At 51.8% G+C, this 22,873-nt stretch overlaps 1 protein-coding gene across 1 annotated transcript in view; it reads left to right on the top strand.

The window, feature by feature from the left end:
* inpp4b (inositol polyphosphate-4-phosphatase type II B) overlaps nt 1-22,873 on the top strand; it is an 83,041-nt gene that overhangs the window by 33,731 nt on the left and 26,437 nt on the right. Inside the window, exons 6-8 of the mRNA XM_084687082.1 lie at nt 397-544; nt 12,709-12,839; nt 21,559-21,663. Of these exons, the coding sequence (XP_084543208.1) occupies nt 397-544; nt 12,709-12,839; nt 21,559-21,663 (384 nt within the window). The remainder of the gene's footprint in view (nt 1-396; nt 545-12,708; nt 12,840-21,558; nt 21,664-22,873) is intronic.

A 22,873-nucleotide genomic window follows, 5' to 3' on the forward strand; every position in this document is an offset into this window, starting at 1 on the left:
TGTTTTTTACGCCTCATTTTTATTAATCTTCTTCCCCTTTTGTGTTCTTCTATTTTCTCCTCCTCTCCTTCCTCTCCTCTCCTCTCCTCTCCTTCCTCTCCTCTCCTCCTCTCCTTCCTCTCCTCTCCTCCTCTCCTTCCTCTCCTCTCCTCCTCTCCTTCCTCTCCTCTCCTCCTCTCCTTCCTCTCCTCTCCTTCCTCTCCTCTCCTTCCTCTCCTCTCCTCTCCTCTCCTCTCCTCTCCTCTCCTCTCCTCTCCTCTCCTCTCCTCTCCTCTCCTCTCCTTCCTCTCCTCTCCTCTCCTCTCCTCTCCTCTCCTCTCCTCCTCTCCTTCCTCTCCTCTCCTCCTCCTCTCCTCCTCTCCTTCCTCTCCTCTCCTCCTCCTCTCCCCTCCACAGTGTTTGAGAACCCTGTCTGCAGAGTGTACAGGTTCCAGACTGTGGACAGCAGGTGGATGCTGGTGAGGGAGCAAATGGAGGAGTGCACTCTGTCCTTCAGCATCCCCAAGCAGCTTCTCTCTCTCTGCATCCAGGAGGACATGAGGAGGTGAGCTAACGCTAACCTGAACCTCACTCACACATGCTAACCTGAACCTCGCTCACACATGCTAACCTGACCCTCAAACACACATGGTAACGCTCACCTGAACCTCACTCACACATGCTAACCTGACCCTCACACACACATGCTAACGCTAACTTGACCCTTACTCACACACACACATGCTAACGTTAACTTGACCTTTACTCACACACACACATGCTAACACTAACCTGACCCTCACTCACACACACGCTAACAAGCTAACACTATTTTCTAGGAGTGGGAATCTTTTGGTACCTCACGATTCAATTTGATTCGATTTGTGGGGTCACGAATCGATTAAAAATCGATTCAAGATTCTTTGCGATTTGTAATCCCCCCCAAAAAATCGATGTGAATCGCTAGGAGACTCAAACATTCATATGTGAATACATTTTTTCCCCCACCCCTACTTTTTCCCCCACCCCTACTATTTTCCTAACATTGAAGTTGAAGTAGCCAGACTCAATCCCACACACACCTCAAGTGTGTATAGGCACGTGTGTGTGTGTGAATACGCGTGTGTGTAAGGGCAGAGCCTGTCTACGGAGAGCCTGTTCACTCCTCGTTCACTTCCTATTAAGCCCCATTGGAAAAGTCGGACGTTTCCCTAGAGTGGTAGTTCTCCCCTTATTAGACATTCTCTGGTAAGGGTCTGTGGGGATGTGATCAGTATCACAGGTACCCAGAAATCTCTGGGTCATTCTCAGACCTCAGTTTCCACAAGTCTCCACTCTCTCCTTAGAAGCACTTATTTCCCTCCTCATCACCTTCAGCTGGTCCTCCTCATCACCTTCAGCTGGTCCTCCTCATCACCTTCAGCTGGTCCTCCTCATCACCTTCAGCTGGTCCTCCTCATCACCTTCAGCTGGTCCTCCTCATCACCTTCAGCTGGTCCTCCTCATCACCTTCAGCTGGTCCTCCTCATCACCTTCAGCTGGTCCTCCTCATCACCTTCAGCTGGTCCTCATCACCTTCAGCTGGTCCTCCTCATCACCTTCAGCTGGTCCTCCTCATCACCTTCAGCTGGTCCTCATCACCTTCAGCTGGTCCTCCTCATCACCTTCAGCTGGTCCTCCTCATCACCTTCAGCTGGTCCTCCTCATCACCTTCAGCTGGTCCTCCTCATCACCTTCAGCTGGTCCTCCTCATCACCTTTAGCTGGTCCTCCTCATCACCTTCAGCTGGTCCTCCTCATCACCTTCAGCTGGTCCTCCTCATCACCTTCAGCTGGTCCCTCCTCATCACCTTCAGCTGGTCCCTCCTGTCTCCTGCAGTCTGAGCAGAAGGATGAGGTCAGAGGTCAGCTAACTTATGCTGGGGATACACTAAACAACTTTTTGATCTTATAAGATCTTCAAACTGTGAGAGACAACACACATGAAGACAAAAAATCCTAGATTTAGCCGTTTTTGCTCCTACAGTGTGTGGTGTGCCATGCTTTGACAAAGACAGCACACCACACACAAACAGATTTTCAACCAGTGTCCCGACTGTTAACACAAGAAATCTGCCAACATTTCTCGAGACTTAAGAATAAGCATGGCGGACGATATGCAGGAAGAAATTGCGATAATAGTCTTTGCAATGATTTTACAGAAAATTCACAGAAAAAAAGAAAAGGGTTTGCTGTTGCCACAAATCAATTCCATTTAACTTTGTGCTGCGCCGTGACTCCGCATGTTATGCTTCCGTCTTTTCTCAGCTTGCTTTCTGATTGGATATTGTTGCGTTTCACCTGATAAACTCTGCGTTTGTCCTCGGGGTTCCCCCACACATCAGGATTTCTGATTGTTGAATATTTAGGATTCTCGATCGGGGCGCCTCCGACGTCCTTCCGAGCCGATTGGGTCACTCTCGACACACCTCACACCAAGGGAACATCTAATAAAATAATCAGTAGAACCATCAAGATAATCGGGACGTTACCTAGGATTGTCGGAAGGGGCGAAATCGGCCCGATTATCCTGTAGTGTGTCCCTAGCATTATCCTGTAGTGTGTCCCCAGCGTTACCCTGTAGTGTGTCCCCAGCATTATCCTGTAGTGTGTCCCCAGCATTACCCTGTAGTGTGTCCCCAGCGTTACCCTGTAGTGTGTCCCCAGCATTACCCTGTAGTGTGTCCCCAGCATTACCCTGTAGTGTGTCCCCAGCGTTACCCTGTAGTGTGTCCCCAGCGTTACCCTGTAGTGTGTCCCCAGCATTATCCTGTAGTGTGTCCCCAGCGTTACCCTGTAGTGTGTCCCCAGCGTTACCCTGTAGTGTGTCCCCAGCGTTACCCTGTAGTGTGTCCCCAGCATTATCCTGTAGTGTGTCCCCAGCGTTACCCTGTAGTGTGTCCCCAGCATTATCCTGTAGTGTGTCCCCAGCGTTACCCTGTAGTGTGTCCCCAGCGTTACCCTGTAGTGTGTCCCCAGCGTTACCCTGTAGTGTGTCCCCAGCGTTACCCTGTAGTGTGTCCCCAGCGTTACCCTGTAGTGTGTCCCCAGCGTTACCCTGTAGTGTGTCCCCAGCGTTACCCTGTAGTGTGTCCCCAGCGTTACCCTGTAGTGTGTCCCCAGCGTTACCCTGTAGTGTGTCCCCAGCGTTACCCTGTAGTGTGTCCCCAGCATTATCCTGTAGTGTGTCCCCAGCATTACCCTGTAGTGTGTCCCCAGCGTTACCCTGTAGTGTGTCCCCAGCGTTACCCTGTAGTGTGTCCCCAGCATTATCCTGTAGTGTGTCCCCAGCGTTACCCTGTAGTGTGTCCCCAGCATTATCCTGTAGTGTGTCCCCAGCATTATCCTGTAGTGTGTCCCCAGCATTATCCTGTAGTGTGTCCCCAGCATTACCCTGTAGTGTGTCCCCAGCATTACCCTGTAGTGTGTCCCCAGCGTTACCCTGTAGTGTGTCCCCAGCATTACCCTGTAGTGTGTCCCCAGCATTATCCTGTAGTGTGTCCCCAGCGTTATCCTGTAGTGTGTCCCCAGCATTACCCTGTAGTGTGTCCCCAGCGTTACCCTGTAGTGTGTCCCCAGCATTACCCTGTAGTGTGTCCCCAGCGTTATCCTGTAGTGTGTCCCCAGCATTACCCTGTAGTGTGTCCCCAGCATTACCCTGTAGTGTGTCCCCAGCATTATCCTGTAGTGTGTCCCCAGCATTATCCTGTAGTGTGTCCCCAGCATTATCCTGTAGTGTGTCCCCAGCATTATCCTGTAGTGTGTCCCCAGCATTACCCTGTAGTGTGTCCCCAGCATTATCCTGTAGTGTGTCCCCAGCATTATCCTGTAGTGTGTCCCCAGCATTATCCTGTAGTGTGTCCCCAGCATTATCCTGTAGTGTGTCCCCAGCATTATCCTGTAGTGTGTCCCCAGCATTACCCTGTAGTGTGTCCCCAGCATTATCCTGTAGTGTGTCCCCAGCATTACCCTGTAGTGTGTCCCCAGCGTTACCCTGTAGTGTGTCCCCAGCATTACCCTGTAGTGTGTCCCCAGCGTTATCCTGTAGTGTGTCCCCAGCATTATCCTGTAGTGTGTCCCCAGCATTACCCTGTAGTGTGTCCCCAGCATTACCCTGTAGTGTGTCCCCAGCATTATCCTGTAGTGTGTCCCCAGCATTATCCTGTAGTGTGTCCCCAGCATTATCCTGTAGTGTGTCCCCAGCATTACCCTGTAGTGTGTCCCCAGCATTATCCTGTAGTGTGTCCCCAGCATTATCCTGTAGTGTGTCCCCAGCATTATCCTGTAGTGTGTCCCCAGCATTATCCTGTAGTGTGTCCCCAGCATTATCCTGTAGTGTGTCCCCAGCATTACCCTGTAGTGTGTCCCCAGCATTATCCTGTAGTGTGTCCCCAGCATTATCCTGTAGTGTGTCCCCAGCATTATCCTGTAGTGTGTCCCCAGCATTATCCTGTAGTGTGTCCCCAGCATTATCCTGTAGTGTGTCCCCAGCATTACCCTGTAGTGTGTCCCCAGCATTATCCTGTAGTGTGTCCCCAGCATTACCCTGTAGTGTGTCCCCAGCGTTACCCTGTAGTGTGTCCCCAGCATTACCCTGTAGTGTGTCCCCAGCGTTATCCTGTAGTGTGTCCCCAGCATTATCCTGTAGTGTGTCCCCAGCATTACCCTGTAGTGTGTCCCCAGCATTACCCTGTAGTGTGTCCCCAGCATTATCCTGTAGTGTGTCCCCAGCATTATCCTGTAGTGTGTCCCCAGCATTATCCTGTAGTGTGTCCCCAGCATTACCCTGTAGTGTGTCCCCAGCATTATCCTGTAGTGTGTCCCCAGCATTATCCTGTAGTGTGTCCCCAGCATTATCCTGTAGTGTGTCCCCAGCATTACCCTGTAGTGTGTCCCCAGCATTACCCTGTAGTGTGTCCCCAGCGTTACCCTGTAGTGTGTCCCCAGCATTACCCTGTAGTGTGTCCCCAGCATTATCCTGTAGTGTGTCCCCAGCGTTATCCTGTAGTGTGTCCCCAGCATTACCCTGTAGTGTGTCCCCAGCGTTACCCTGTAGTGTGTCCCCAGCATTACCCTGTAGTGTGTCCCCAGCGTTATCCTGTAGTGTGTCCCCAGCATTACCCTGTAGTGTGTCCCCAGCATTACCCTGTAGTGTGTCCCCAGCATTATCCTGTAGTGTGTCCCCAGCATTATCCTGTAGTGTGTCCCCAGCATTATCCTGTAGTGTGTCCCCAGCATTATCCTGTAGTGTGTCCCCAGCATTACCCTGTAGTGTGTCCCCAGCATTATCCTGTAGTGTGTCCCCAGCATTATCCTGTAGTGTGTCCCCAGCATTATCCTGTAGTGTGTCCCCAGCATTATCCTGTAGTGTGTCCCCAGCATTATCCTGTAGTGTGTCCCCAGCATTACCCTGTAGTGTGTCCCCAGCATTATCCTGTAGTGTGTCCCCAGCATTACCCTGTAGTGTGTCCCCAGCGTTACCCTGTAGTGTGTCCCCAGCATTACCCTGTAGTGTGTCCCCAGCGTTATCCTGTAGTGTGTCCCCAGCATTATCCTGTAGTGTGTCCCCAGCATTACCCTGTAGTGTGTCCCCAGCATTACCCTGTAGTGTGTCCCCAGCATTATCCTGTAGTGTGTCCCCAGCATTATCCTGTAGTGTGTCCCCAGCATTATCCTGTAGTGTGTCCCCAGCATTACCCTGTAGTGTGTCCCCAGCATTATCCTGTAGTGTGTCCCCAGCATTATCCTGTAGTGTGTCCCCAGCATTATCCTGTAGTGTGTCCCCAGCATTATCCTGTAGTGTGTCCCCAGCATTATCCTGTAGTGTGTCCCCAGCATTACCCTGTAGTGTGTCCCCAGCATTATCCTGTAGTGTGTCCCCAGCATTATCCTGTAGTGTGTCCCCAGCATTATCCTGTAGTGTGTCCCCAGCATTATCCTGTAGTGTGTCCCCAGCATTATCCTGTAGTGTGTCCCCAGCATTACCCTGTAGTGTGTCCCCAGCATTATCCTGTAGTGTGTCCCCAGCATTACCCTGTAGTGTGTCCCCAGCGTTACCCTGTAGTGTGTCCCCAGCATTACCCTGTAGTGTGTCCCCAGCGTTATCCTGTAGTGTGTCCCCAGCATTATCCTGTAGTGTGTCCCCAGCATTACCCTGTAGTGTGTCCCCAGCATTACCCTGTAGTGTGTCCCCAGCATTATCCTGTAGTGTGTCCCCAGCATTATCCTGTAGTGTGTCCCCAGCATTATCCTGTAGTGTGTCCCCAGCATTACCCTGTAGTGTGTCCCCAGCATTATCCTGTAGTGTGTCCCCAGCATTATCCTGTAGTGTGTCCCCAGCATTATCCTGTAGTGTGTCCCCAGCATTATCCTGTAGTGTGTCCCCAGCATTATCCTGTAGTGTGTCCCCAGCATTACCCTGTAGTGTGTCCCCAGCATTATCCTGTAGTGTGTCCCCAGCATTATCCTGTAGTGTGTCCCCAGCATTATCCTGTAGTGTGTCCCCAGCATTATCCTGTAGTGTGTCCCCAGCATTATCCTGTAGTGTGTCCCCAGCATTACCCTGTAGTGTGTCCCCAGCGTTAGACAGGCTCCGTCAGCGGAGATGGGAAAAGAAATATCCATTTTCTATAGACTTAATATAGACTTGTGTGTGGGTGTTCACAGGCTGATTGGGATAATCATGTTGCTCTTATTAGGTGGTGTGATGGTTATTCCTCCTGGTTGTCTCACAGTAGGAACTCGTCTGTGTGTCACAGCTTTCCTTAGCAAGGGTCACACTGGAGTGTGGGGGTGGTGTCAGGGTGGTGTCAGGGTGGTGTGGGGGTGGTGTTTGAGTGGTGTGGGGGTGGTGTGGGGGTGGTGTGGGGGTGGTGTGGGGGTGGTGTGGGGGTGGTGTCAGGGTGGTGTGGGGGAGGTGTCAGGGTGGTGTGGGGGAGGTGTCAGGGTGGTGTCAGGGTGGTGTGGGGGAGGTGTCAGGGTGGTGTCAGGGTGGTGTGGGGGAGGTGTCAAGGTGGTGTCAGGGTGGTGTCAGGGTGGTGTCAGGGTGGTGTGGGGGAGGTGTCAGGGTGGTGTCAGGGTGGTGTCAGGGTGGTGTGGGGGAGGTGTCAGGGTGGTGTCAGGGTGGTGTGGGGGAGGTGTCAGGGTGGTGTCAGGGTGGTGTCAGGGTGGTGTGGGGGAGGTGTCAGGGTGGTGTGGGGGAGGTGTCAGGGTGGTGTCAGGGTGGTGTGGGGGAGGTGTCAGGGTGGTGTCAGGGTGGTGTCAGGGTGGTGTCAGGGTGGTGTGGGGGAGGTGTCAGGGTGGTGTGGGGGTGGTGTGGGGGAGGTGTCAGGGTGGTGTGGGGGAGGTGTCAGGGTGGTGTCAGGGTGGTGTGGGGGAGGTGTCAGGGTGGTGTCAGGGTGGTGTCAGGGTGGTGTCAGGGTGGTGTCAGGGTGGTGTGGGGGAGGTGTCAGGGTGGTGTGGGGGAGGTGTCAGGGTGGTGTCAGGGTGGTGTGGGGGAGGTGTCAGGGTGGTGTCAGGGTGGTGTGGGGGAGGTGTCAGGGTGGTGTCAGGGTGGTGTCAGGGTGGTGTGGGGGAGGTGTCAGGGTGGTGTAGGGGAGGTGTCAGGGTGGTGTCAGGGTGGTGTGGGGGAGGTGTCAGGGTGGTGTCAGGGTGGTGTCAGGGTGGTGTCAGGGTGGTGCGGGGGAGGTGTCAGGGTGGTGTGGGGGTGGTGTGGGGGTGGTGTGGGGGTGGTGTGGGGGAGGTGTCAGGGTGGTGTGGGGGAGGTGTCAGGGTGGTGTCAGGGTGGTGTGGGGGAGGTGTCAGGGTGGTGTCAGGGTGGTGTCAGGGTGGTGTCAGGGTGGTGTGGGGGAGGTGTCAGGGTGGTGTGGGGGAGGTGTCAGGGTGGTGTCAGGGTGGTGTGGGGGAGGTGTCAGGGTGGTGTCAGGGTGGTGTCAGGGTGGTGTCAGGGTGGTGTGGGGGAGGTGTCAGAGTGGTGTGGGGGAGGTGTCAGGGTGGTGTCAGGGTGGTGTGGGGGAGGTGTCAGGGTGGTGTCAGGGTGGTGTCAGGGTGGTGTGGGGGAGGTGTCAGGGTGGTGTGGGGGAGGTGTCAGGGTGGTGTCAGGGTGGTGTGGGGGAGGTGTCAGGGTGGTGTGGGGGTGGTGTGGGGGTGGTGTCAGGGTGGTGTGGGGGAGGTGTCAGGGTGGTGTGGGGGAGGTGTCAGGGTGGTGTCAGGGTGGTGTGGGGGTGGTGTCAGGGTGGTGTTGGGGTGGTGTTGGTGTGGGGGTGGTGTTTGAGTGGTGTGGGGGTGGTGTGGGGGTTTTGTGGGGGTGGTGTGGGGGTGGTGTTTGAGTGGTGTGGGGGTGGTGTGGGGGTGGTGTTGGGGTGGTGTCAGGGTGGTGTTGGGGTGGTGTGGGGGTGGTGTGGTGTTGGTGTGGGGGTGGTGTGGGGGTGGTGTTTGAGTGGTGTGGGGGTGGTGTGGGGGTGGTGTGGGGGAGGTGTGGGGGTGGTGTCAGGGTGGTGTGGGGGTGGTGTGGGAGTGGTGTGGGGGTGGTGTGGGGGTGGTGTTGGTGTGGGGGTGGTGTTGGGGTGGTGTGGGGGTGGTGTTGGTGTGGGGGTGGTGTTGGGGTGGTGTCAGGGTGGTGTGGGGGTGGTGTCAGGGTGGTGTCAGAGTGGTGTGGGGGAGGTGTCAGGGTGGTGTCAGGGTGGTGTGGGGGAGGTGTCAGGGTGGTGTCAGGGTGGTGTCAGGGTGGTGTGGGGGAGGTGTCAGGGTGGTGTGGGGGAGGTGTCAGGGTGGTGTCAGGGTGGTGTGGGGGAGGTGTCAGGGTGGTGTGGGGGTGGTGTGGGGGTGGTGTCAGGGTGGTGTGGGGGAGGTGTCAGGGTGGTGTGGGGGAGGTGTCAGGGTGGTGTCAGGGTGGTGTGGGGGTGGTGTCAGGGTGGTGTTGGGGTGGTGTTGGTGTGGGGGTGGTGTTTGAGTGGTGTGGGGGTGGTGTGGGGGTTTTGTGGGGGTGGTGTGGGGGTGGTGTTTGAGTGGTGTGGGGGTGGTGTGGGGGTGGTGTTGGGGTGGTGTCAGGGTGGTGTTGGGGTGGTGTGGGGGTGGTGTGGTGTTGGTGTGGGGGTGGTGTGGGGGTGGTGTTTGAGTGGTGTGGGGGTGGTGTGGGGGTGGTGTGGGGGAGGTGTGGGGGTGGTGTCAGGGTGGTGTGGGGGTGGTGTGGGAGTGGTGTGGGGGTGGTGTGGGGGTGGTGTTGGTGTGGGGGTGGTGTTGGGGTGGTGTGGGGGTGGTGTTGGTGTGGGGGTGGTGTTGGGGTGGTGTCAGGGTGGTGTGGGGGTGGTGTCAGGGTGGTGTCAGGGTGGTGTGGGGGTGGTGTGGGGGTGGTGTGGGGGTGGTGTTGGGGTGGTGTCAGGGTGGTGTGGGGGTGGTGTGGGGGTGGTGTTGGGGTGGTGTTGGTGTGGGGGTGGTGTTGGGGTGGTGTGGGGGTGGTGTCGGGGTGGTGTGGGGGTGGTGTCGGGGTGGTGTCGGGGTGGTGTGGGGGAGGTGTCAGGGTGGTGTGGGGGTGGTGTGGGGGAGGTGTCAGGGTGGTGTCAGGGTGGTGTGGGGGAGGTGTCAGGGTGGTGTCAGGGTGGTGTCAGGGTGGTGTGGGGGAGGTGTCAGGGTGGTGTCAGGGTGGTGTGGGGGAGGTGTCAGGGTGGTGTCAGGGTGGTGTCAGGGTGGTGTGGGGGAGGTGTCAGGGTGGTGTGGGGGAGGTGTCAGGGTGGTGTCAGGGTGGTGTGGGGGAGGTGTCAGGGTGGTGTCAGGGTGGTGTCAGGGTGGTGTCAGGGTGGTGTGGGGGAGGTGTCAGGGTGGTGTGGGGGTGGTGTGGGGGAGGTGTCAGGGTGGTGTGGGGGAGGTGTCAGGGTGGTGTCAGGGTGGTGTGGGGGAGGTGTCAGGGTGGTGTCAGGGTGGTGTCAGGGTGGTGTCAGGGTGGTGTGGGGGAGGTGTCAGGGTGGTGTGGGGGAGGTGTCAGGGTGGTGTCAGGGTGGTGTGGGGGAGGTGTCAGGGTGGTGTCAGGGTGGTGTGGGGGAGGTGTCAGGGTGGTGTCAGGGTGGTGTCAGGGTGGTGTGGGGGAGGTGTCAGGGTGGTGTAGGGGAGGTGTCAGGGTGGTGTCAGGGTGGTGTGGGGGAGGTGTCAGGGTGGTGTCAGGGTGGTGTCAGGGTGGTGTCAGGGTGGTGCGGGGGAGGTGTCAGGGTGGTGTGGGGGTGGTGTGGGGGTGGTGTGGGGGTGGTGTGGGGGAGGTGTCAGGGTGGTGTGGGGGAGGTGTCAGGGTGGTGTCAGGGTGGTGTGGGGGAGGTGTCAGGGTGGTGTCAGGGTGGTGTCAGGGTGGTGTCAGGGTGGTGTGGGGGAGGTGTCAGGGTGGTGTGGGGGAGGTGTCAGGGTGGTGTCAGGGTGGTGTGGGGGAGGTGTCAGGGTGGTGTCAGGGTGGTGTCAGGGTGGTGTCAGGGTGGTGTGGGGGAGGTGTCAGAGTGGTGTGGGGGAGGTGTCAGGGTGGTGTCAGGGTGGTGTGGGGGAGGTGTCAGGGTGGTGTCAGGGTGGTGTCAGGGTGGTGTGGGGGAGGTGTCAGGGTGGTGTGGGGGAGGTGTCAGGGTGGTGTCAGGGTGGTGTGGGGGAGGTGTCAGGGTGGTGTGGGGGTGGTGTGGGGGTGGTGTCAGGGTGGTGTGGGGGAGGTGTCAGGGTGGTGTGGGGGAGGTGTCAGGGTGGTGTCAGGGTGGTGTGGGGGTGGTGTCAGGGTGGTGTTGGGGTGGTGTTGGTGTGGGGGTGGTGTTTGAGTGGTGTGGGGGTGGTGTGGGGGTTTTGTGGGGGTGGTGTGGGGGTGGTGTTTGAGTGGTGTGGGGGTGGTGTGGGGGTGGTGTTGGGGTGGTGTCAGGGTGGTGTTGGGGTGGTGTGGGGGTGGTGTGGTGTTGGTGTGGGGGTGGTGTGGGGGTGGTGTTTGAGTGGTGTGGGGGTGGTGTGGGGGTGGTGTGGGGGAGGTGTGGGGGTGGTGTCAGGGTGGTGTGGGGGTGGTGTGGGAGTGGTGTGGGGGTGGTGTGGGGGTGGTGTTGGTGTGGGGGTGGTGTTGGGGTGGTGTGGGGGTGGTGTTGGTGTGGGGGTGGTGTTGGGGTGGTGTCAGGGTGGTGTGGGGGTGGTGTCAGGGTGGTGTCAGGGTGGTGTGGGGGTGGTGTGGGGGTGGTGTGGGGGTGGTGTTGGGGTGGTGTCAGGGTGGTGTGGGGGTGGTGTGGGGGTGGTGTTGGGGTGGTGTTGGTGTGGGGGTGGTGTTGGGGTGGTGTGGGGGTGGTGTCGGGGTGGTGTGGGGGTGGTGTCGGGGTGGTGTCGGGGTGGTGTGGCCCCCAGGTGAATGAAGCTCAGTAACAGCGAGGCGCTGTAACACAGCAGGACCCTCTGACTTGTAACCCTATGACTCCACAACACACCCTCAGTCTGTCCTGGACAGGTCCAGCCATCCTTCATCTTCTCCTGTCTGCTCTCTCTCTCTCTCTCTCTCTCTCTCTCTCTCTCTCTCTCTCTCTCTCTCTCTCTCTCTCTCTCTCTCTCTCTCTCTACTGTCTGCCCTCTCTCCTATCTTCTCTCTCTCTCTCTCTCTCTCTCTACTGTCTGCCCCTCTCTCCTATCTTCTCTCTCTCTCTCTACTGTCTGCCTCTCTCTCTCTCTCTCTCTCTCTCCTGTCTGCTCTCTCTCCTATCTGCTCTCTCTCTCTCTCTCTCTCTCTCTCCTGTCTGCTCTCTCTCCTATCTGCTCTCTCTCTCTTTCTCTCTCTCTCTCTCTCTCTCTTTCTCTCTCTCTCTCTCCTGTCTGCTCTCTCTCCTATCTGCTCTCTCTCCTATCTGCGCTCTCTCTCTCTTTCTCTCTCTCTCCTGTCTGCTCTCTCTCCTATCTGCTCTCCTATCTGCGCTCTCTCTCTTTCTTTCTCTCTCTCTCTCTCTCTCTCTCTCTCTCTCTCTCTCTCTCTCTCTCTCTCTCTCTCTCTCTCCTATCTGCGCTCTCTCTCTCTCCTGTCTGCTCTCTCTCCCATCTGCGCTCTCTGTCTCTCTCCCTTCCCTCCCTGTCTGCTCTCTCTCCTGTCTGCGCTCTCTGTCTCTCTCCCCTCCCTCCCTGTGGGCTCCCCCGCCCCCAGGAGGACACATAGGGAGCTTTATCCAGCCGCACGTTACTATCACTAATCACTTAACCTCCGTCTGTCAGGAGACTGAATAATAGGTGTGTGATGCTATAATATTGGTGTTTTAGAGGGTGTGGATTACTGGGAATCACTGCAATCTGCTGAACAGCATCTGATAGGCACAGCAGAGCAGGAAATCAGACAGACGGCCTGATTAGCTGAGATGACGGCTCCCCTTGTAGTGGCCTCTCACAGGAAAGAGGCCGAGCTGGAAACAAGTGGTCTGATTGAAGGAAGGACGACTCACACCTCACTAGCACACTGACTAACCCTGACCCACACTGAGGGACAGGGACAGGGACAGGGAGAGGGAGAGAACGCAGCCAGCCTCAGGTACTACTTGGATTGTGTTGCAGTAATCGAGTCATTAAGAAATTAACTCAGGTGTGTGTATACGTCCTCTCCCTATTACTCACTGTCCATCTCTCCTCTCCGCCTTCTCTAGACAGCAGCTCTGGTTTATGCACACATAGAGTGTTACAAATGATGGTCCACGTTAATGACCAGTTCACCCCCTCCCCCCAGGAGCCAGGCCCTGAGGGACCTGGGGGCTCTGTCCCCTCACTGGGACCACCTGAGGAGGGAGGTCACGGCTCGCTACGACCACCTCACCCACAGTTACCAGGAGACCCTCGCTGAGCTGGACAAGATCACTGGTAGGGGTCTACACACACACACACGCACACACACACACACACACACACACACACACTTATAGGTCCCAGGTACCGTGTGTGTGTGTGCTGGGCTCTACATGCAGGACAGAGAGTTCCTGATCAAAAACTGGTGATGAATTCTCCCAAGGGAGGGAGGGAGGGGGAGAGAGGCAGGGCGATTCAGTGACTCAGGTCAGTGATTCAGTGACTCAGGTCAGTGATTCAGTATCTCAGGTCAGTGTCTCAGTGTCTCAGGTCAGTGGTTCAGGGCAGTGTCTCAGTATCTCAGGTCAGTGTCTCAGTGTCTCAGGTCAGTGGTTCAGGTCAGTGGTTCAGTGTCTCAGGTCAGTGTCTCAGTATCTCAGGTCAGTGTCTCAGTGTCTCAGGTCAGTGTCTCAGTGACTCAGGTCAGTGTACAGTATCTCAGGTCAGTGATTCAGTGTCTCAGGTCAGTGTCTCAGTGTCTCAGGTCAGTGGTTCAGGTCAGTGTCTCAGTGACTCAGGTCAGTGTACAGTATCTCAGGTCAGTGATTCAGTGTCTCAGGTCAGTGTCTCAGTGTCTCAGGTCAGTGGTTCAGGTCAGTGATTCAGTGACTCAGGTCAGTGTACAGTATCTCAGGTCAGTGATTCAGTGTCTCAGGTCAGTGTCTCAGTGTCTCAGGTCAGTGGTTCAGGTCAGTGATTCAGTGACTCAGGTCAGTGTACAGTATCTCAGGTCAGTGATTCAGTGTCTCAGGTCAGTGTCTCAGTGTCTCAGGTCAGTGGTTCAGGTCAGTGTCTCAGTGTCTCAGGTCAGTGTCTCAGGTCAGTGGTTCAGGTCAGTGTCTCAGTGTCTCAGGTCAGTGTCTCAGTGTCTCAGGTCAGTAGTTCAGGTCAGTGGTTCAGGTCAGTGGCTCAAGGCCTCATGTAATAACGCTTTTGCGCACACTTCAGGCGTATTTGTTTCGCAATTTGCGTGTAAAAGCATATTTTTTTTGTGTCGGTGTGGAATTCCGGCCTTGTAAAATATTTAAATTCGCTGTTACCTCATAAACAAGCACATCAATTTCGTTATCACTAAATCTTTTTTTTTCTCGCTGTTTTGACTTTGGTGGCTGATCCATGATAGAAAGAGAGAAAGAGGCCCATTCAATTGCACTTTTAAATGCTCGCAATTTACGGTATAGTGGGCGGAGAAAGGCGCTGATTACCCGATGAACTGCAGGTTTCATAAATACGACGTAAACTGAAGTATCACCGCGTGTGCAATCTGCGGGTTGGCCGTGGCGCTAATAACGCTACGTTTCCAAATGTATGTACATGAGGCCCTCAGTGTCTCAGGTCAGTGACTCAGGTCAGTGACTCAGGTCAGTGACTCAGGTCAGTGTCTCAGGACAGTGACTCAGGTCAGTGACTCAGGTCAGTGTCTCAGGACAGTGACTCAGGTCAGTGACTCAGGTCAGTGTCTCAGGACAGTGACTCAGGACAGTGACTCAGGTCAGTGACTCAGGTCAGTGTCTCAGGTCAGTGACTCAGGTCAGTGACTCAGGACAGTGACTCAGGACAGTGACTCAGGTCAGTGACTCAGGTCAGTGACTCAGGTCAGTGTCTCAGGTCAGTGACTCAGGTCAGTGTCTCAGGACAGTGACTCAGGTCAGTGACTCAGGTCAGTGTCTCAGGTCAGTGACTCAGGTCAGTGTCTCAGGTCGGTGTCTCAGGTTGGTGACTCAGGTCAGTGTCTCAGGACAGTGACTCAGGTCAGTGACTCAGGTCAGTGTCTCAGGTCAGTGACTCAGGTCAGTGTCTCAGGTCAGTGACTCAGGTCGGTGACTCAGGTCAGTGTCTCAGGACAGTGACTCAGGTCAGTGACTCAGGACAGTCATGGATGCAGAAACGGGGGGTGAACATCAAACAGCCAAGCTATCTCTCTCCATCTCTCCATCATCCCTCCATCCAAGCAACAATCCTCCCTCCCTCTCCTCTCCTCCTTTTTCCTCTCCTCCTTCTTCCTCTCCTCTCCTCCATCATCCCTCCATCCCTCGCTTCCTATTGATGTTTCCGTCCAGACTCCCTGTGGCCATGGCAACCCCTATGGCGTGTGATTGATTTCCTCCTGATTCCCTCTGTCTGGAATGAAATATTTGTCGGCACCCCTTCCCCCCTCCCCTCGTCTCCACCTTCCACTACCTCCTCTTCATTGCCCCCCAAGACCCACTGATAAGCTAAGATGTTCCCCCCTGCCTCTACACACTTCTCAGGAGGGGAGGGAGAAGGAAATGGCAAGGAGAGGGAGAAGAGGGGTCGGGGATGGAAGGTGGAGATGGGGATCGACAAATATTTCATTGAAAATATTCAATAAAATATACCATATACCGCAACAGCCGTGCGCTAGATGCGGTAGTTCACACATGGCTGATGTTGGCCTGGGTTAGAGATTCAAACTCATCACCTCGGAAGGGGGAGGGGGGAGTAAAAGAAGTACAGAGGTAAGAAGGTAGTGTGGGAGAGAGGGTAGTGAAGAAGAGGAGAAAGAGTCAAGTAGAAAGAAAGAAAAGCAACAAAGAAAAGAGAGTGAGACAGGACAGGACAGGTTCAAACCTCTCCGTGTTTTCCTTTATCCATTTTTAATTAGATGAGCTGACCTGCGCGTACTTCAGATTTGCTAATAACTAACGACATTCCAGCGAGCGCTCTCCGTTCATGAATTAATCATCTCTGCCCGCCCAGCAGCCGCCTGCAGAGCGCTCGCATTGTTTGCTGCTGGGCAACATTAGAAGGCTTCATAATCCGGTTACCGCAGGGTTTGTCGGCCTTTATACGCCGCCGGTGCTTGACAACCGTATGAAGCTGTCAATCATCGCTCAAACAGGCAGGCTATTTGCCAGCGTGCTCCCTTCAGGGTCGTGACTAACCTGATAGAACCTCTGCCATCTTTCTTTATTAGCCTACTGTTGGAACTAGAGCTCTCTGGAACTGAGAGATCGATGGGAGAGTTTTCTCGTTCTTGTGGTAGTGTAGCTGCATTTGTTGGATGCTAAAGTGGAAGAACCTCTTTTTGTGAGTTCAGAGGAAAGAGATAGTCCGTGTTCTATAGAGATGGAGTCAGTGTTCTATAGAGATGGAGTCAGTGTTCTATAGAGATGGAGTTAGTGTTCTATAGAGATGGAGTTAGTGTTCTAAATAGATGGAGTTCGTGTTCTATATTGTACACTAACTGCTCCACCCCCATTTTTGAACATGGAAAAACATTCCCACTGAAATCAAATCCTTTCTGAATAGCAATACACTGTATTTTGCTCCTTAGGATACCTACTGTATTAGACAGAATCTCAGGCAAATACAGCTTCACTAAGATACTGTGTTAGACAGCATCTCAGTACACAGGCAAATACAGCTTCACTAAGATACTGTGTTAGACAGCTTCTCAGTACACAGGCAAATACAGCTTCACTAAGATACTGTGTTAGACAGCATCTCAATACACAGGCAAATACAGCTTCACTAAGATACTGTGTTAGACAGCATCTCAGTACACAGGCAAATACAGCTTCACTAAGATACTGTGTTAGACAGCTTCTCAGTACACAGGCAAATACAGCTTCACTAAGATACTGTGTTAGACAGCATCTCAATACACAGGCAAATACAGCTTCACTAAGATACTGTGTTAGACAGCATCTCAATACACAGGCAAATACAGCTTCACTAAGACACTGTGTTAGACAGCATCTCAATACACAGGCAAATACAACTTCACTAAGATACTGTGTTAGCCAGTGTCTCTGGCCTTGGCTCAGGGCAGTAGGAGCATGCAGGTTCTTAGTAAGATCATGTGATTGTACAGGTTGGATGTGTGGTGTGTAGGGTGTGGAGTGCAGGATGTGTGCACCACATTCTTCTGGATTGTTCAATGTTTGAGCCACGGAGACCACACAGTCTCCCCAGACAAGAAGAGGAAGGGAGAGAGAGAGAAAGGGAGAGGGGGGGGGGGGAGCATAGACAATGTAGCTACCTTCCTTTGGCTCCAGATGTGGATCAGTATTGCCCCCCTCCCCCCATGTCACAGAAACCGGCCACCTGGACAAACAGATGGGGAATTGATAGGGCTAATTCATCTAACCTGCAGCGGTGGCTAGTTCAATTAGCCTTTGTCCCCATGGCCTGCTGCCTGGAGTGACAGCCCACTGAGCTAACATGTCTGTGTTAGCATTAGCCTTTCAGCGCGAGCTACACATAGCACAGCTGGGCTCAGGTGGAAGGGGTGGGGCTGGAGTCATGGCTACATGCTAACAATGAACTTGTCTCTGTATTCAAGAGTCATGGCTACATGCTAACCATGAACCTGTCTCTGTATTCAAGAGTCATGGCTACATGCTAACCATGAACCTGTCTCTGTATTCAAGAGGTGAACAGAATGAATATAGTGGCGATGAGTTGTTTACACAAATTCAATAATTGAATGAATGTTGTTTTCAGGGATTTGGGCTCCCATGGCCTCCTGTCAGACGTTCTTACTGATGATGTGCGAACATCAAAGACTTCTGAAGGAGACTGAAACTTGACACCTCAGAAGCGGCTTGCTTTGACTATCTCAGTCTTTCTATCATCTATTAAAATGTTTCTTCTTTCTATCAGTCTTGAATAGGCTTGGGGAAACTTTTTTGGAAGGAACCCAGCCCTAAATTGATTGATTAAAGCAATTACAGCAGGAGTTAGCAGAGTAGCCTAGCAACAAGTTGGCTTGGTTGCCTGTGGAGATGTGCAGCTTTTGGACGTAACTCAGAGAACCGATTTAGAAACACAGATTGTGCTAACAGCAGGCTGTAACGTCCCTTACGAAAAAAAGTATATTAAAGTATACAAAAAATGTATGGAACACTTTTAGTTCAATTTTGATATATTTTTAAGAAGTATACTTAGAAAATAGTTTACTTTTTATATACTTTTAAGAAGTATACTTAGAAAATGTTTCACTTTTGATATACTTTTCAGTATTCTTAGAAAATTGTTCACTTTTGATATACTTTTAAGAAGTATGCTTAGAAAAAGAAAATGGTATACATTTCTTCTGGAGTAGGATGTACGTTTTTTATTATACAAAAAACAGTCAAAATACTTTTAAAGTACATTACAATTTACATTTTTTATGTCCATCTTGTATATTCTAATTATTCATGTTTAGGACAATCTATTATGCATTGCACATTTAATCCTTTTTGTTACTGAAACTGTAACCTTAATTACTGCCAAAACATTTTAAAGGTCACATGACATGAAAACTTCACTTTAGGAGGTTATTTAACATGAATATGAGTTCCCCTAGCCTGCCTTTGGTCCCCCAGTGGCTAGAAATGTCAATAGGTGTAAACCAAGCCCTGGGTATTCTTCTCCGCCTTTGAGAAAATGAAGTCTCAAATGCTTGGTTTTGAAATCCCCTATTGTTACGTAACAATAGGGAAGGTTACCTTCCCTCTCTCTGCTTTGCCCAACCAGAGAATCTGGCCCACCCACAAGGCTTGCAAACGAACAAAGCATACAATTTGCTCAGTTTGGATGTACAGTATTTTTACAGTTCTTTCATCCGAGCCTCTGAAGACCGTGTCTTAATTGTATTTTCTCTGGAAATGCGCCGACACAACTTCCCAAAGTTTTGTATGTCTGTGCCAAACATTTCAGCCATGACTGTTTCCTCAACTTTAGCCAATATACAAAGCTGGCCTTGCTGAAATTAAATTCTGGATTATTACTAACTCTCCTTGGTCAAGCTACAAACCTTTGACAAGTAAGTTAACTAACGCTATATCATTTTGTTGCTTTACTGTATATGGTTACCTAGCTTGCTACCTTAGAATGTGGCTGTAACATTAGCTCTGCAGCTAACAGCTGAGTTACTGTTTGCTAATGTAAAGGTAGATGGCATCAAGTGTGTGTGTGAATACAAACGCTGTAACGCGAGTGTTGTACACTTCTTTGTTATTTGGATAACCATTCTGATGTTGGTGTTATGGCTCGTGATATCCGCCTTTCTCCACATTGAAATGACTGAGTGTGCACCTCTGCAAACCAGGGTGATCAGATGGGAATGGGCAAATTCGAGGTATCTTACAGCAACGGGGGCTACGAGCCATTGCGATACATCCGTTGTAAAAATTAGCGCATGTTGCCGCCCCTCTCCTCCTCATTAGCATTTAAAGCTACAGACACAGTCAGAAACAGTTTTGAGGAAAGCTCATTGAGGGACTGCTCGTAGTAGCTGTAACTGCCCAAGGCTGAATTTCGGGAAAGATACTTCATATACAGTATTAGGGGACCACTAAGGCCTATATAAAAGCATCCAAAAACAGCATTTCATGTCTCCTTTAACTAACGCTATATCATTTTGTTGCTTTACTGTATATGGTTACCTAGCTTGCTACCCTTAGAATGTGGCTGTAACATTAGCTCTGCAGCTAACAGCAGAGTTACTGTTGCTAATGTAAAGGATAGATAGCATCAAGTATGTGAGTGAATACAAACGCTGTAACGCAAATGTTGTAAACGTCTTTGTTATTTGGATAATTGTTCTGCTGTTGGTGTTATGGCCAGTGTTGGGTAACGTTACCTTAAGTAACTGATTACAGTTACTATTTACATTCCTTGTAAAGTAACTAGTTACGTTACTTAGTTACTTGCTGTAGAGAGTAAGGCGTTAAGTCACTTTTGCGTTACATAAAGAAAAGTTTTTTATTTCTAAGACAATTCACCTTGGTTACTCTTATGCCCAGAAGGCATATTTAATAGGGGGCTGGATGTGGTGTCTGTGATGCAGGGGGCTGGATGTGGTGTCTGTGATGCAGGGGGCTGGATGTGGTGTATGTGATGCAGGGGGCTGGATGTGGTGTCTGTGATGCAGGGGGCTGGATGTGGTGTCTGTGATGCAGGGGGCTGGATGTGGTGTCTGTGATGCAGGGGGCTGGATGTGGTGTCTGTGATGCAGGGGGCTGGATGTGGTGTCTGTGATGCAGGGGGCTGGATGTGGTGTCTGTGATGCAGGGGGCTGGATGTGGTGTCTGTGATGCAGGGGCTGGATATGGTGTCTGTGATGCAGGGGCTGGATGTGGTGTCTGTGATGCAGGGGGCTGGATGTGGTGTCTGTGATGCAGGGGGCTGGATGTGGTGTCTGTGATGCAGGGGCTGGATGTGGTGTCTGTGATGCAGGGGCTGGATGTGGTGTCTGTGATGCAGGGTGGGGGGTCTAAAAGGAAGCTCTGAGCTGAAGGCCTGTAGAGTTCTGTGTAACACGGTTTGTTTTCACCCTGTAAAAGTAACCCACAAGTGTGTGTTTACACAGGATTATGAGTGTTTTAGTTTTGTGTTTATAGTTTAATTTGTTGTTTGTTTACGGAGAAGTGGAAGTGTTTTTGTTTGGTCTTTATTTTAGTTAAATACAGGGATGCTTTTCCACCCCACGCCTCTCTCAGTGTATCTGCTCCTTCCTACTTCTAAAACCCTTGTCTCCTCTTTAGGCAGACAGCCCAGAGATTACCCTTCGTGGAACTGTTCTTAAAAGCTTATCCCCCATTTCAAAGGGGTTCGTTCAATTTGCATATTAGCGATTTAAGCAATCCCCTGTGTGCAGTGTCAGATAGTGTGTCTGAGATTTACCATAAGACACAAACAAAGACTTAGATTTACCATAAGCCACAAACAAAGACTTTGCTTTATCTTTGGGGGGGGGGGAGGGATTTTAATTGGAAGTTTTGTACAAGGCAGGTGGTGCTAAAGGGCATAAAATCCTGTGTTTACAGGATTATGCGGAACATTAGCAAATTCTGTTTGAAAATGAGCTGACTTTTAAATGAAGGGGGGAGTCTGTACTTGATATCTGGAGATGTATAATTATCATTCTAGGAAACATATATGTATAAATAACCAATATGTATGCCATGAGATTGTGCTTGGTAATTAGATTTGTCCATTTGTCTGCATTGTGAAAATAGAAGGTGGGGGGGGGTCTGTTCTTGGAAGATTGTCAGACTTGGATGTAGTTGGAAAGTGTGTTTCCTGGATCTGGGGAGATTTAGTCATAACAGGAAGTGAGTCTGTGTTGTTGTCAAATGGATTTTCAGTTTGTTTGAGGCGGGTCGTTTCTCATGACTTAATGGGTCTTCAAATAAACCTCAAGTCGTTTTATTGGACATTTCAAAAGCAACTTTCGCACATTAAGCCAATCAGACGAAACTGGGTTTGTGGTACAGTTTTTCCGCCTGTCCCAAGTCTCACATCCTCATCAGAGGAAACAGATGTCCTGGAAAGCACTGTTCTGGAGAAGCGGCGCAGTTCTGCTGTCTGGACATGGTGCTGTCTGGACAAGGTGCTGTCTGGACATGGTGCTGTCTGGACATGGTGCTGTCTGGACAAGGTGCTGTCTGGATAAGGTGCTGTCTGGACAAGGTACTGTCTGGACAAGGTGCTGTCTGGATAAGGTGCTGTCTGGACAAGGTACTGTCTGGACAAGGTGCTGTCTGGATAAGGTGCTGTCTGGACAAGGTGCTGTCTGGATAAGGTGCTGTCTGGACAAGGTACTGTCTGGACAAGGTGCTGTCTGGATAAGGTGCTGTCTGGACAAGGTGCTGTCTGGAAAAGGTGCTGTCTGGACAAGGGTTGGCAGGGTTTAGATGCTGTCTTTTGAATCTCAGTTACCAAGGTTGTTCCACCAAGCTCTGCTGATTAATCCTGATCTGTTCCTGTCCTCCTATAGGTCCGTCGTTCAAGCCCAGCTGCAGCAAAAGTCAGAAGTACCTGGAGTTCATCCCCATCAACCTGCACACCCAGCGCATGAGAGTCACCTGCCCCCGGACAACAGGTGAGACCATGCTACATGTTACACCCTAACTACACACTATGTACACATGCAACATGTTCAACTACAATATATAATAATGTATTCATTTAGTTGACACTGTAATCAAAGCAATGTATTGGGGGAGATTGGAACCTGCAACCTCTTAATTAGTAGTTATCTGCTCTAACCACTAAGCCCATGCTTATGAAAAGGATAGTCTAGTTTCTCCCTGAACTTGCAGCCTCAGTCAGACCCAAACATTGATCCATCTTCATCGTGCTCTGAAAAGCCGACACGCTCCTCTTCCTCACCTCTGACTGAGTGCGTGCAGGAGTCACTAGCAGCTCAGCTGACAGGCGTGAGTTAGCGGGAGCTAAGTCTGGAAGACACAGAGATAACAATGCCTCTGAGGAGGCCAGGACGGAGGTTGCCAAGCCTAGCGATAGCAGTGCGACTGCTAACGCACACCCTTCAATTACTTGCTGGCTGTTTCCCTCCAGAGCTAGCTAATAGCCTCGGGTGACTAGCACATCTCCTTCTCCTCCAGAGGGCACTAGCACAGCCTAGTGCTGTTAGTATTAGTATCTTTGAACTTCCAGTCCTCCCTGACTGATGAGCAGCACGCTGACTCATCTCTTTCCCAGTCAGACCTGTCAGAACTCTTTAAGGTAGCTAACAGCTAACTAGTAACAGCTAACTAGCTAACTAGCTAACAGCTAACTAGCTAACTAGCTAACAGCTAACTAGTAACAGCTAACTAGCTAACTAGCTAACAGCTAACTAGCTAACTAGCTAACAGCTAACTAGCTAACTAGCTAACAGATAACTAGCTAATTAGCTCCACGCAGACCCCCTTGATTGACGGAATGTTTCAGCTCCAGACAGGCCTTTAAGACCATGTCAGTCTCCCCCTGGTTTCAGAGTGCTTGTTAGGAAGCACTGTTCCCTATAACAGTGCTTGTTAGAAAGTGCTGTTCCCTATAACAGTGCTTGTATATATGATATATTTGATATAGGGTGTGCACTAGTAATCTTCCCTCCTATCTAACGGCAATTAGAAAGACGCATCTATTAAATAATTTGATTGCTGCGTTGTTTCAAAAGATTTACATTACATTTAAATGCACTGCAGCAGTTGATCACAACCATGCCCATACATTTGTTTATAATCTTGTATCTACTAATATCATAAATTGAGAACACTAAAACATACTAAAATATAGCTAGTTTA

This window comes from Hypomesus nipponensis, chromosome 22, assembly GCF_054491055.1.
Source record: "Hypomesus nipponensis isolate SF chromosome 22, ASM5449105v1, whole genome shotgun sequence".
Lineage (NCBI taxonomy): Eukaryota > Metazoa > Chordata > Actinopteri > Osmeriformes > Osmeridae > Hypomesus > Hypomesus nipponensis.